Source organism: Narcine bancroftii, chromosome 6 (assembly GCF_036971445.1).
Source record: "Narcine bancroftii isolate sNarBan1 chromosome 6, sNarBan1.hap1, whole genome shotgun sequence".
NCBI lineage: Eukaryota > Metazoa > Chordata > Chondrichthyes > Torpediniformes > Narcinidae > Narcine > Narcine bancroftii.
Genome location: NC_091474.1, coordinates 221949253 through 221963259, shown reverse-complemented (window position 1 = coordinate 221963259; position 14007 = coordinate 221949253). Strand labels below are relative to the sequence as shown.

The following is a 14007-nucleotide window of genomic DNA, read 5'->3' as shown; positions in this document are numbered from 1 at the left end:
TCGGACTTACCATTTCTAAACAGCGTGCCGTTCATCTACAGTTATCGTAGGTTTGTTGGGAGCCAGAGGGTTTTGTTGGACTGGCAACACTGGACTCAACTGCTGTATTGCATGCAAAATTCAGAGGTACATACTTTATTACTCATAATTATTCATGCGCCCCACCCTTGAAGCTAGAGACCAATTGTCTAAAAACAGGAAGAGACCTACTTCTGCTTTTACTTTTCTAAATTTTAACCCTGTGCATTTCCAAACTGAGACCACCTACAAATTAGAGGAACAACGCATAACTTTTCTGGTTTCTGTTAGGCCCCTTCCCTGTCTCTCGTTCCCTTTTCCCTCCATCTCCTTTTCTCCATCTTCCTATGTCCTTCCCTCTCCATTCAGGGAGCTACCCTCTTTCCCATCACCTCAGCTTTTTTTTGTCTTCTGCTCTCCCACCCATATCCACTTACGATCTCTTGCCCATTGACCTGAGCTCTTTCCCCTGCCCCTTCCCTCCTCCCCCCATCTTTTTATTGAGGTGCCTGCCTGTTTTTTGGTCATACCTTTGACAACAGGCTCAGGTCCAACTAGTTGGGTATATGCTTTGCTTCCTATAGACACTGCATGATTTGCTGAGTTTCTCCAGCACTTTTTTGATTTGCACTTGAAAGTGTCTGATTTTTCTTTACCAAATGGAGGAAAATGGTTTTTTTTAAATTCTGTTCTTCTTGGATACCTTTTATACACTTAGGATAAATGCAGATGTTTAACACACAAACATTCACAGACATGAATACACATTTTTAATACAAAACACACATATACAGGTGTACATTACACAGATATCATTTATCAGATACTGAACATGAATTATAAGATCATAAGACATAGGAGCAGAAATAGGCTATTCAGCCCATCAAGTCTGCCATACCATTCAATCATGAGGTGATCCATTTTCCTACTCAGCCCCACTGCTCGGCCTTCTCCCCTTATCCTTTGATAGGCTGGCTCAAGAGGAACTTATAAATGTCTGCTTTAAAGACACCTAATGACCTGGCCTCTACAACCACCTGTGGCAACAAATTCCACAGATTTACCACCCTCTGGCTGAAGACATTCCTAAGCATCTCTGTTCTAAGCAGACGCCCATTAATCCTTGTACTCTCGTAGACTCTCCCAACATAGGAAAGAACCTTTCTACATCTTCTCTGACCATGTCTTTCAACATTCTAAATGTTCCAATGAAATTGCACCTAATTATCATTAATTCCAATGAATACAGACCAAGAGTTATCAAACACTCCTAAGAAAACCCTTCCATTCCTGCTCACAATACTCCCAAATTATCTACAAATCTCTGATGACACCACAGTTATTGGCAGAATCACAAATGGCATTGAGGAAGCATATAGGAGGGAGATAGATCAGCTTGTTGAGTGTTGTCATGCTAACAACCTTGCACTCAACATTAGCAAAACCAAGGAGGAAGTCAGCAGAACATGATCCCGTCCTCATCAAGGGCTTGGCAGTGGAGATGGTCGAGAACTTCAAATTCCTGGGTGTCAACATCTTTGAAGATCTGTCCTGGAGCCTCCATGTCTATGCAATCATGAAGAAGGCTTGCAGTGGCTCTACTTTGCAAGGAGTGTGAGGAGATTCGTTATGTCACTGAAGACTCTCAAAAACTTTTACAGGTGTACCATGGAGAGGATTCTAGCTGGTGGCATCACTGTCCAGTACGGAGGAGCAAATGCTTAGGATAAGAAATATTTCAGAGGATTAATGATGGCCTGCAACATCATGAGCACCAGTCTTGACTCCATCAAGGACACTTACAAGAGGTGGTGTCTTAAGAAATCAGCCTCTATCTTCAAGGACCCCCCACCACCCAAGTCATGCCCTCTTCATAATGCTACCACAGGGAGAAATGTACAGGAGCTGGAAGACAAGCACTCAATGGCACAAGGACGGCTTCTTTCCCTCTACCATCAGATTCCTGAATGAACAATGAACCATAGGCACTGCCTCACTTTGACTTTTTCTTGCACTATTTTTATTTATTTTGTAAGGTGGTTTATGTAAATGTTTGCACTGTGATGCTGCCGCCAAACAAAGAATCTTGTGTCATGTTCATGACAATAAATTCTGATTCTGAAATGAGGTCTCACCAGTGCTTTACGGAGCCACAACATCACATCCCTTCTTTTATATACAGTATATTCACAAATAATTATTCAGTGCCATTGTTTTTCATATTTCATATTTATTGTCAGAGTATGCATGACATCACATACAACCATGAGCTTCCTTTTTCCTGCGGGCGCGGCAGAATTACCACTAATTGGTAATACAAAAAAAATAAACTGTACATGGTGTAAACAATCAAAAGAACCTTAAACAGATAACGAATGTAAACAAATTGACTACAATACAGAGAGTACAAACAAAAATCAATAATGTGCACAAGCAAGAGTCCTTAAATTAATCTCTGTTTGAGTTTGTTGTTGAAGAGTCTGATAGTGGAGAGGTAGCAGATGTTCCTGAACCTGCGAGTCTTGTGGCACCGATATCTTTTTCCTGAGAGCAGCAGCAAGAACAGAGCATGTGCTGGGTGGTGGGGTCTTTGATGATTGCTGCTACCCTCCCTGTAGATGCACTCAGTAGTGGTGAAGATTTTGCCTGAGATGTCCTGGGCTGAGTCAGCTGCCTTTTAGAGGGCTTTACGCTCAGGGGCATTGGTATCAGGGGTATTTGACACGAGCCCACTGAGTTTAATCACAACCCTTTGTACATTTTCCTTTAGAGCTGGTTCTGCTGATCATGTAAAATGGATGGATGATTTTTAAAATTTTTTTTACACCTTTATTGCCAAAGAAATTAATAAACACTGAAATTAGGAGGTGAACATTATGTGGGTGATCTAGTATTACCCATTTTAATTCATCGCCCAGTACGTTGCATTTTCTCAATAAATTAAAAAAAAAGAAATTCACCATGAAATGCTGAATCAACTCAATCAATTTTCTTTAAATTGTCAAAAATGAAAACTTCTAGACTATATCTGTCCCATCCTTTGACATCTATATATAAGTAGCAGACCAGGAAGTGGTAGTACATTGTTAAATATCAGAAATTAATGTATTGTGGCGGTACGCCATTAGGCAGGCGAACCAGCCCCGCAGGTCACGCACGCGGCGGGGCAGCTGGCCAAAATAGCACTGTCGAGGGTTTCCTCCCGACCTCGGTACCGGGCTCAGAAGCCCATGCTTGGCGACCCACGTGACGCCCCAGTGACGTCGGTGCCCCCCAGCGCGGTTCTCAGCCAGGTCCGGGCTGGGAGTATAAGACCAACCAGGCAGCCTGCAATAAATCAGTTTTTGCTCACTGAACTCAACCCATCTGGTTGTGCGATCCTTCAGTTACTAGTGTAGCCGCCACTACAATTAATGACCCCGACAGGTTCAAATGTCTTTGAACCCAACATGAACGACCCTTTGATCAACGCTATAGCCATCAACCTTCCTGACTTCTGGGTTCAGGAGCGGGAGATCTGGTTCAGCCACACAGAGGCTCAGTTTCACCTCCGCCAGATTTCATCGGATTCAACCAAGTTTTACCATGTGGTCGCTGCCCTGGACCAGGCCACTGCCAAATGAGTGTTGCACCTCGTTCAGCACCCACCCGCGGAAGATAAGTACGGGTCCATCAAGCGGGTGCTCATCGGCTCCCTCGGCCTCTCCAGGCGCCAGATGCTGTGCCTTGACGCCTTGGGGGGAACAGAACTCCAATCGAGTTGATGGACTGGATGTTCACGCTCATGTGCGATCACACCAACTGCCTGTTCTTTGAGCGCATCTTCCTCAGCCATTTGCCTGAAGAGATCTGGTGGTTACTGTCCCAGGAGAGCTTCATCAACCCTAGGAAGGTCGCTCAAATGACTCAGAAGCTATGGCTCGAACGATTCCTGGATGGCTCACCAGTCCAGCAGGTTATGAGTCATGGGCGTGACCATGCCAAGCCTTCTCTAGCACTGCAGTGGAACACCCGGCCCCTGCAGGGGCCTCAAAGAGCATAGCCAGAAGCAAGCCACCCACCAGGTCTCTGCTTCTTCCACTAGCACTGGGGAGCCAAGGCTCGGAGGTGTCGTCAGCCCTGCTCGTTCCAGGGAAACAAGCAGGCCGGCCGCTGTTAATGGCTGCGGCGGCTGGCTAAGAACACAGCCTTCTCTACCTGCGGGATTCAGTCAGCGGCCGACACTTCCTCATCGACACCAGGGCCCAGATCAGTGTCATCCTGGCCACAGTCATCGAGTCCCGGAACTGGCCTTGAGGACCTCCCCTCCGTGCAGCCAATTTGATGGATATCTGAATGTATGGAGACAAGACTGTTCACTTCCAGATCGGCCAGCAGAAGTTCTCGTGGAGGTTCACTGTTTCGACCCTCCCAACCGCCATCCTGGGTGTCGACTTCCTCCTCGCCCACGGATTCCTGGTTGACATTCGAGGTAGGCAACTGGTAGATGCCCGTAACTTCCAATCTGTTCGTCTCAACGCCTCCCGCACAGAGCAGCCGCGGATGGCCACGGTCAGCATGCCCAAAGACGAGTTTCAGCGTATCCTGGACAAGTTCCCATCCCTTCTCAAGCCGCAGTTCTCCGCCGCCTCACCATGCCATGGGGTGTTTCATTACATCCCCACCCAAGGCCCGCCGGTTCATGCCAAGGTACGCCAGGTCCCGCCGGATAAGCTCCAGATGGCGAAGGAAGAGTTCTCACATCTGCAGGAGCTGGGGATCATTCGACGCTCCGACAGTCCTTGGGCCTCACTGCTCCACCTGGTCCTGAACGCCTCTGGCGGCTGGTGCCCCTGCGGAGATAATCGACGGCTTAACGACGCGACAGTACCTGACCGTTACCCGATCCCTCACATCCAGGACTTTACGGCCAATCTGCATGGCATGAAGGTATTCTCCAAGGTTGACCTGGTGCACGGGTATCACCAAATCCCGGTGCACCCCAAGGACATACCCAAAACGGCCATCATCACCTCCTTCATCTTGTTAGAGTTCCTATGCATGCCGATCGGGCTCAAGAATGCTGCCCAGACCTTCCAGCGCCTTATGGACACAGTGGGTAGGGATTTGAATTTCGTATTTATTTACCTGAATGACATCCTTGTCGCCAGCAGAGACCGGGCACTACACAAGTCTCATCTGCGCACCCTCTTCTCCCGACTGGCTGACTTCGGCCTAACGATCAACCCGGCCAAATGCCAGTTCTGGAAAGAATTCATGCAGTTCCTGGGCCATACCATCACAGCCAAAGGAGCTACACCTGCCACTATAAAGGTCGCTGCAGTCAGAGAGTTCCCACGTCTGGACAACCTCAAGGGGCTACAGGAGTTTGCGGGTATGGTCAATTTCTATAACTGCTTCATTCCAGGCGCTGCGCACATCATTCAGCCGCTCTTCACCCTCATCATGGCCAAAGACAAGACACTCGCCTGGACTCCAGAGGCCAGCAGGGCATTCAAAGCCACGAAAGATGCCCCCGCGAAGGCTACCCTGCTCGTCCACCCACGCACCGACCTATATATGGCGCTCTCTGTCGATGCCTCTGCCACAGTGGTCGGCGCCATCCTGGAGCAGCAGGTGAACGGACAGTGGAAACCACTGGCATTCTTTAGCCGACTTCTTCACCCGCCAGAGCGCAAGTATAATGCTTTCGATTGCGAGTTGCTGGGCATGTACCTGGCGGTGTGTCATTTCCTCTATTTCTTGGAGGGGAGGCCTTTCACCATTTTTATGACCACAAACCCCTCATTCAGGCGCTCACTATAGCAAGAGATCCCTGGTCGGCCCAGCAACAGCTTCACCTCTCCTTCATGTCAGAGTTCACCACCGACATTTGGCACAAGGCGGGGAAAGACAATGTGGTCACCGATGCACCCTCAGACCGGCCTTTTGCGCACTGACACCCGACCTCGACTTCGACCAGCTTGCCCGGGACCAGAAGTCTGACAAGGAGATGCGGGCCTTCAGGACTGCCATCACGGGTCTGCGGTTCCACGACCTACCGACTCCTCACAGTGAGGGCACCATCCTGTGCGATGTCTCCATGGGTACCCCGCGACCAGTGGTTTCCCCAGCAGTGGCACAGGCAAGTTTTCCACCATATCTTTGACCTTTCCCACCCTTCCATCAGGTCAATGGTCCATATGCTGGCAGAACGTGCATGGGCTTCGGAAGCAGATTGCAGACTGGGCTAGAACCTGCACCCATTGCTAGCTTTCCATGGTACACAGGCACACCAGAGTGCCTGTACAAATTTTCAAACACGTCCAGGAACGGTTCAGCCACATACATGTGGACATCGTTGGACCCTTACCTGTTTCCCGAGTTAACTGTTACCTTTTCATAGTGGTAGACCACCACCACATGTTGGCCCGAGCCGATCCCGATGCCTCCACGGACTCCTGCTCCCAAGCGCTTTTGAATGGTTGGGTTGCCCGGTTCGGCGTCCTGAACCACCTCACCAGTTCACCTCTGTGCTCTGGGCACAGCTCACCAACAGGCTGGGGATCGAGCTACATCACACCATGGCCTATCACCCACAGGCCAATGGGCTACTCGAGCGATTGCACCGCCACCTTAAGTCAGCACTTATGGCCCACCTCACCGGCACCGACAGGGTGGACAAGCTGCCTTAGGTGCTCCTGGACATCCGCTCGACATCCAAAGAAGACCTACAGGCGTCATCAGCCGAGCTGGTCTATGGTGCACTGCTAGCCCTACTCGGTGAGTTCATCAACGCACCTCACAACCCCCAGCAGTCACCACACAGTCTACTTCCCTGCCTCCGGGTCCAGTTGGACTCCTTCACACCCCATCGCCGCCCAGACACAGCATACGGGCCTCTTACATCCCCAGCGAGCTGTACTCCGCAGAGTATGTTTTTATCAGGCAGGGCCCGTCCACAGCATCTCTACAAAGACCATACAAAGGACCGAACAAAGTCATCCAGCGTTCAGGATCCACTTTCACACTGGACATCGGGGGTAAGAGGGAACGGTTTATGGTGGACAGGTTAAAGCCAGCCCACCTCGACCCCACCTATCCAGTAGTTATGGCCCAACCCAAGAGGTGAGGCCACCCAGCAAAAAAGGACATTGGCGCCAGTTCTGGGTGGGGCTGTGTGGTGGTACGCCATTAGGCAGGTGAACCGGCCCTGCTTGTCACGCACGCGGCGGGGCAGCCGGCCCAAATGCCACAATTGGAGATTTCCTCCTGACCTCGGTACCGGGCTCAGAAGCCCACGCTTGGTGACCCACGTGACGCCCCAGTGATGTCGGGGTCTCCCCAGCGCGGTGCTCAGCCAGGTCTGGGCTGGGAGTATTTATTGCAGGCAGCCTGCAATAAATCAGTTTTTGCTCACTGAACTCAACCTGTCTGGTTGTGCGATCCTTCAGTTAGCAGTGTAGCCGCCGCGACAGTGTAATTTAATCTTACACTGATTTGCATGTAATTTAAATTGGCTGTATATGAAGGGAATGTAGCAGAGGATTTTTCGAATTGCCTGCAAATTTGGAATGAAAATGAATCAAAATTTCACTCACCTTGCGCAACATTATGTTTCTTGGTCTCTAACTGGATATAGGGCAGATCATAACCTTCCTACAGACTGCATTTCAGTCTACACATCCATCACTTTTGTTAGTTGAGAGTAGGAAGAAGAAACTTTTGCTCTTAACCACAGGCTAACTTTCTATACACAAACTGCACTTTTAATCCTGTACTAACTTTGCAGCACTTTGGCCAATCTAGTCTATGCCATACTAATATTCTGCCTCATCCCAATCGACCTACACCTGGACCTTAGCCCTCCAGCCATATACCTATCCACATGTTTCTTAAATGTCAAAATTGAGCCCACATTCAACATTCAGGTGGCAGCTCGTACCACACTTTCACCATCCTCTACATGAGGAAGTTCTCCCTAATGTAACCTTTAAACTTTCACCTTTCAATCTTAATCCATGTCCTATAGTTTTTGTCTCAAAATCACAAGATATAAAAGTAGAAGAAAGCCTATCGAGTGTGCTCTGCCATTCTCATCATGAGCTGATCCATCCTTCCACTCTGTCCCACTCCCCGGGCTTTTTCCCTGAAACCCTTGATTCCCTGACTAATCAAATACCCGTCAATCTTTGCCTTAAATACACCCAATGACTAGGCTTCAACAGCTTCCTGTGGTAACAAGTTCCACAGACTCATGACTCTCTCTGTTTTAAATTGAAGTTGTGCCCTCTTGTCCTCCACTCCCCTTCCATGGAAACATCTTTGCCACATCTACTCTGTCCAGGCCTTTCAGCATTCTAAATGCCTCCATGAGGTGTTCCCCCCCCCCCCCCCCCCCCACTTATCCTTCTGTACTCCAAGAGTACAGCCCAAGAGCTGACAAATGTTCCTCATATGCTAACCCTTTCAATCCTCTTTGTAAAAGCTTGCTTGCATTTACTCAATCTATACCCCTCATAATTTTAAATGCCTTTATCTTCTACACTCCAGGGAATAGCCTTTCCCTATAAATCAGTATCTCAAGTGCCTCTAATATCTGAGGAAATGCACTCTTTTGATCTCGAAAGCACAACTACTGCTATGTATAAAAGACTCATAACAGCCTTAAATAAAAGCAGAACTTTTTTGTTGAACACATATTTACATAATATTTTTGAATTCCAGCCTCAGGTTCTGGTTCTGGTTCCAGTCATTTATAGCATGTTGTTACTTGTATCTTGGCTAAAGGAGTGCTGATACAAGAACACCATCTATTACCAACATGTTTATTTAAGTTTCACGTTTAAATTTAGCTGTCACATTATATCTGGAAAGGTGAGAAGGATCCTTCTGTGAGCAGTAAAACAGGTCGACTCTAACATACATAAAAGGTGAAGGGAATGACCAAAATTGCAGAGTATAGAATTGCAATAGAAAAATAAAGATCAGTTAATGTAAAGCAAGAGAGCATCTTTGTGAGATTTCATCATGAGACTGATGGCTGCAGGGAAGGGGTGGTGGAAACTATGTTTAAGCCTGTAGGTGCATGATTTGACACTTTTGAGTCTTATCCCCAATGGAAGGCAGAATAGAGTATGTCTGGGGTGTGATGGATTCTTTAGTATGTTGGTTGCTTTTCCTGGGCAGCGGGAGATATAGAGAGGGGAGGGAAGTTTGTGTGATGTTCTAAGGTATAGCAACTTCTTCTGATCTTGAGCAGAGCATCTCCCACACCATGCTGTGATGCCTCCAATAAGAATCCTTTTGAATGATGCATCTGTAGAAGTTGTTGAGAGACATTTTCCAGGAAACATAATGTTCTTTAACACCAGTTCTAGTCTTGCCTAATCTTACTATTAAGTGCTGCCCATCATTCCAATTAGATGAAGGAATCAGTCACCTGGCCCCAAAGGCCTTTGCCACAATTTAACATGATCATGGCTCTCTGAGTGTAATCTGTTTTTCATTTACTTCCTGTAACCTTTCACTCCAATGCTTATCAAATATTTATTAAACTGCTCTCAAAAATATCCTGCAATTCACTGTCTTTTGAGGAAGAGAGCTCCAGAAATTGAACTCTGGCAGAAAAACATCAGAAGCACTAGCTTCCAAATTGTTGGTATGGTAGTGGCGCACACGATTGATGGATGGGTGAATTGGCTCTGTGTGTCACGTGCGCGTCAGCGGAGCAGCTGCATCAAGCATGGCGCCGCATGTTTGTCTCCTCTGGCGGAGGCTCTGGGCCTGCATACACATGGACTGCATGGTGGCATCACACTAACGCAGCTTCTGGCGTAGGGGCGGGACTTCGGTGACCTTAAGGGGCAGCACGCAACAGTAAAATAAAATTTCGAGTGAAGACGAGCCCACTGACTGCTGGTCTCTTTTTCACTCTGCTAGTGCTCTGCTACATTGGTGACTCCAACGGGTTCAGAATTCTCTGAACCACTCAGCATGGACGCTGCAGCAGTTTGCACAGAAGTGCTAAAATTACCTACTTTCTGGACACTCCGCCCCTGCACCTGGTTTGGACAGGCAGAGGCACAGTTCCACCTCCAACTCCATCAAATACTACCATGTTGTCAGCTCTTTGGACCAGGAAACTGCAGCCAGAGTAGACAAACTCATACAAAACCCACAGAGGAAGGTAAATACAACGCGCTTAAGTCAATACTCATCAGCACGTACGGGCTCTCCAGGCATGAGAGGGCAGCCAGGCTCGTGTACCTGGATGGCCTGGAAGACAGAATGCCATCCGCCCTCATTGATGAAATGCTTGCACTGGCAGAGGGCCACAGACCATGCCTCATGTTTGAGCAGGCATTTTTAGAGCAGCTGCCGGACGACCTCCAGTTACTGCTGGCCAATGCAGACTTCATCAACCCCAGAAAGGCCATGGCCAAAGTGGACATACTTTGGCAAACCAAGCATGAAATCGAGTCCTCCATCAGCCAGTTGACCCACTCACAACCAGAGTCGCAAATGAAACTCCCACCACCCCGGGACCAACAACATCCCTGCAGGCCACACAAGGGAGCAGACACCAAATGGTGTTTCTAACACTAGGGGTGGGGGGGGCTGATGCCCAAAAATGGTAGCAGCCATGTGCGTTTCTGGGAAATGCCCAGGCCAGCTGATGGCTTCGGCAGCTGGCCACATAGACAGCCTCCTCCATGTCACAGACAAGTCTACAGGCTGCAGGTTCTTGGTCGACTCAGGCGCAGAAATCACCTTTATCCCACCGACAGTACTCAAGACATGCACAAGACCCCGAAGCCTCACCCTGAGAGCAGCCAACAACATTTCTATCAAGACTTTTGGCAAACGGCAGGTGCCAGACTGACTAGGAGATGATATCTTCTGCTGGAACTTCATGCTTGCATCAGTATAACCACCACTCTTGAGTGCAGACTTCCTGAGAGCACACAGCCTGCTAGTCGACTTAAAAGCCAAATGACTGGTGCATGCTCAAACTTTCCAGACCTTCCCACTCGAGGAGGCTGTAACGCAATCCCCATAATTTTTCTTGGTATCGAACCACACCGACAAGTACAGCCGCATTTTGGCTGATTTCCTGGCAATCCTCAGGCCTCAATTCACATCTGCCATGCTGAAGCAGAGAGTTCAACACATCACCACCCAGGGACCTCCCTTCCATGCACTGTCTCCAGACAAGCTGCAACTGGCGAAGGAAGATTTCAAATGCCTGGAGGAATTGGGCATCATCCATAAGTCCGACAGCCCATGGGCCTCACCGTTACATATGGTCCCTAAGGCCACCAGTGGCTGGCAACCGTGCAGTGACTATAGGCACCTCAATGATGCTACCATCTGTTAGGTCTGCTTTGTTCATGAATGAGTGAGACAAACACCAGACTGAGTCGAAATCAGGGTTCTTTGTTCTTTATTACCGGATTGTAACACTTGCAACTAACAATGTTAGTCGGAGAATGCATTCTGCCGTTATCAGCAAAATGGTGATTTTTTTATACCCTTGGATACGTGCTTAGAACATCATCATATCATTACTTGTCCAATGACTAAAACTGTTGCTATCCTTTCCCTGCTAGCTTCCTGCCTCTCAATCCATCAATGTCTCTCTTATCTTGTAAGTACAAGGATGCATTCGCATCTTGTTACAGCCCTGCACAGGGTAACTCCTTACACATTCCCATCTCATGATGTTTTACCTTACACATCCTAGACTGCTAATTCAGGACTCACAGCCAATTTGCACGGCGCATGAATTTTCTCAAAGATTAACCTAGTCAGCGGCTACATCAGATTCCCGTGCATCACGACGACATCAAGAAGACAGCCATTATCATGCCTTTTGGCCTCTTCGAGTTCCAGTAGATGTCCTTTGGCCTCAAGAATGTGGCACAGACATTCCAGCACCTCATGGATGCAATTGGCAGGGATTTGGATTTTGTCTTTATCTACCTAGACGACATTCTCATTACCAGCAAAGACCACCAGGAGCTCTAATCCCACCTGCGCCAGCTATACTCCCACTCAGTACTTTTGGCCTCACCATTAATCCGGCCAAGTGCCAGTTTGGACTGGAGGTCATCGATTTCCTGTGCCACAGGATCACCAGGGATGGCGCAACACCCCTATTGGCTAAAGTGGAAGTCATATGCCACTTCCCCATGCCAACTATGGTGAAACGCCTGAGGAATTCATGGGCATGGTCAATTTTAACATCTGCTTCATTCCAGCCAGCGCTAAGATCATGCAACCACTTTTCGCCATGACAAAAAAAGACCTAGTGTGGGACAAAGAAGGCTCAGAAGTGTTCCAACAAACCAAACGCGCCTTGGCCAATGCCACATTACTCTTACACCGGAGAACAAACGTTCCCACCAACCTTACAGTCAACGCATCCATCACTGCCATCAATGGGATACTCGAACAGCTAGTAGACAGGCATTGGAAACCTCTGGCTTTCTTCAGCCGCCATTTGAGGCCACCAGAACTCAAATAGAGCGCTTTCAACAGAGAGCTGCTGGCACTTTACCTCACGGTGCGCCACTTCAGATACTTCCTTAAAGGGAGGCCACTCACAGTATTCACCGACCTCAAACCCTTAACATTCGCCTTTTCCAAAGTTGCGGAGCCCTGCTCAGCCCGGTAGCAGCGCCACATGACTTACATCTCTGAATTCACCATGGACATCTGACACCATCAGGCAGAGAAAACGTCGTCGCGGATCCAGGCCCGCAGTTCAAATGTTAGTGCCAGGTCTAGACTACACAGAACTCGCACTAGCGCAGGAAGTGGATGCCAAGACTCGCACTCTGCGCACCACCATCGCTGGCTTGCAGCTAAGGGACGTCCAAGTGGCACAGAACGGAAAAACACTACTCTGCGACGTGTTCATGGGCAATCCCCACTCCATGGAGGCACAGGGCTTTTGACTCAATTCATTGCCTTTCCCACCCCTTCATTAAGACACGGTTGCTGCTCGTTTCATCTGACACAGCTTGCACAACCAGGTGGGCACAAACATGCATGCACTGCCAGCCCGCCATGATTCACAAACACACTAAGGTTCAAGACACCATCGAATTGCAGGTTTGAACATATACACGTTGACATCGTGGAGCCCCTTCTAGTCTCCAGAGATTACCACTACCTCCTTACCATTGTCGACCGCTTCACAAGATGGCTGGAGGCAGCCCCCATCAATGAGACCACAGCAGACACCTGTGTCAGAGCACTGCTGTCCACATGGATATCCCGCTTCGGAATCTCTGCACATTTGGCTACGGACCGACGTGCACAGTTCACTATGGACAGAGTTGGCCTGCCTGCTCAGCACTAAACTACTCCACAATCTAATGGCCTGGTAAAACGTTTTCACAGGCACTTCAAATTGGCCCTTATGACCCGATTGACTGACTCCGAGTGGACGAGCTCCCTTGGGTCCTCCTCTGCATCCGCACAGCTCCAAAGGAGGACCTCCAGGTGTCATCAGCCGAGATAGTGTACGGTTCTCTCCTCATACTCCCAGGCGAATTCCTGCCAGCGACAGGCGACTGGGAGTCAGAGGCCGCCGCGGTGCTTGAACGGCTCTGCCACAGGTTAGGCAAGCTCGCACCATCCCCACCTTCCCACCACGGTCAGTGCCCCTCCTCCATACCCAAAGACTTAAATGTCTCTGAACTTGTGTTCGTCCACAGGGTTGCCCACCTCCCACCCCTACAACCTTATGAGGGCCCTTACAAGGTAATCCGCCACAACGGCTCTATATTCACTTTGGACATCCGAGGTAGGGAAGAACTTTCCACCATTGACCGTTTGAAACCGACCCACCTGGATTTAAGCCAACTGGTTTCACTCCCGCTGGCCAAACACAGGGGCAGACCCCCACCCCCACCCCCAAATATTAAAGGCCCCTCAAAGTAAGGACACTGATGCCGGTTCTGGGGGAGGGGGTGATTGTGTGACGGTGCACATGTTGGA

General features: G+C 48.9%; 1 protein-coding gene across 3 annotated transcripts in view; it reads right to left on the bottom strand.

The window, feature by feature from the left end:
* Positions 1 to 14007, bottom strand: part of LOC138737046 (uncharacterized) — a 320977-nt gene that overhangs the window by 124735 nt on the left and 182235 nt on the right. Inside the window, exon 1 of one of the 3 annotated variants that reach the window (XM_069887477.1) lies at positions 11 to 136. The exons of the other annotated variants lie outside the window; for them this stretch is intronic. Within the exon in view, the coding sequence (XP_069743578.1) occupies positions 11 to 13 (3 nt within the window). The 5' untranslated portion in view covers positions 14 to 136. Of the gene's footprint in view, positions 1 to 10; positions 137 to 14007 lie in introns of those variants that run through there. 3 annotated transcript variants of the gene reach the window in all.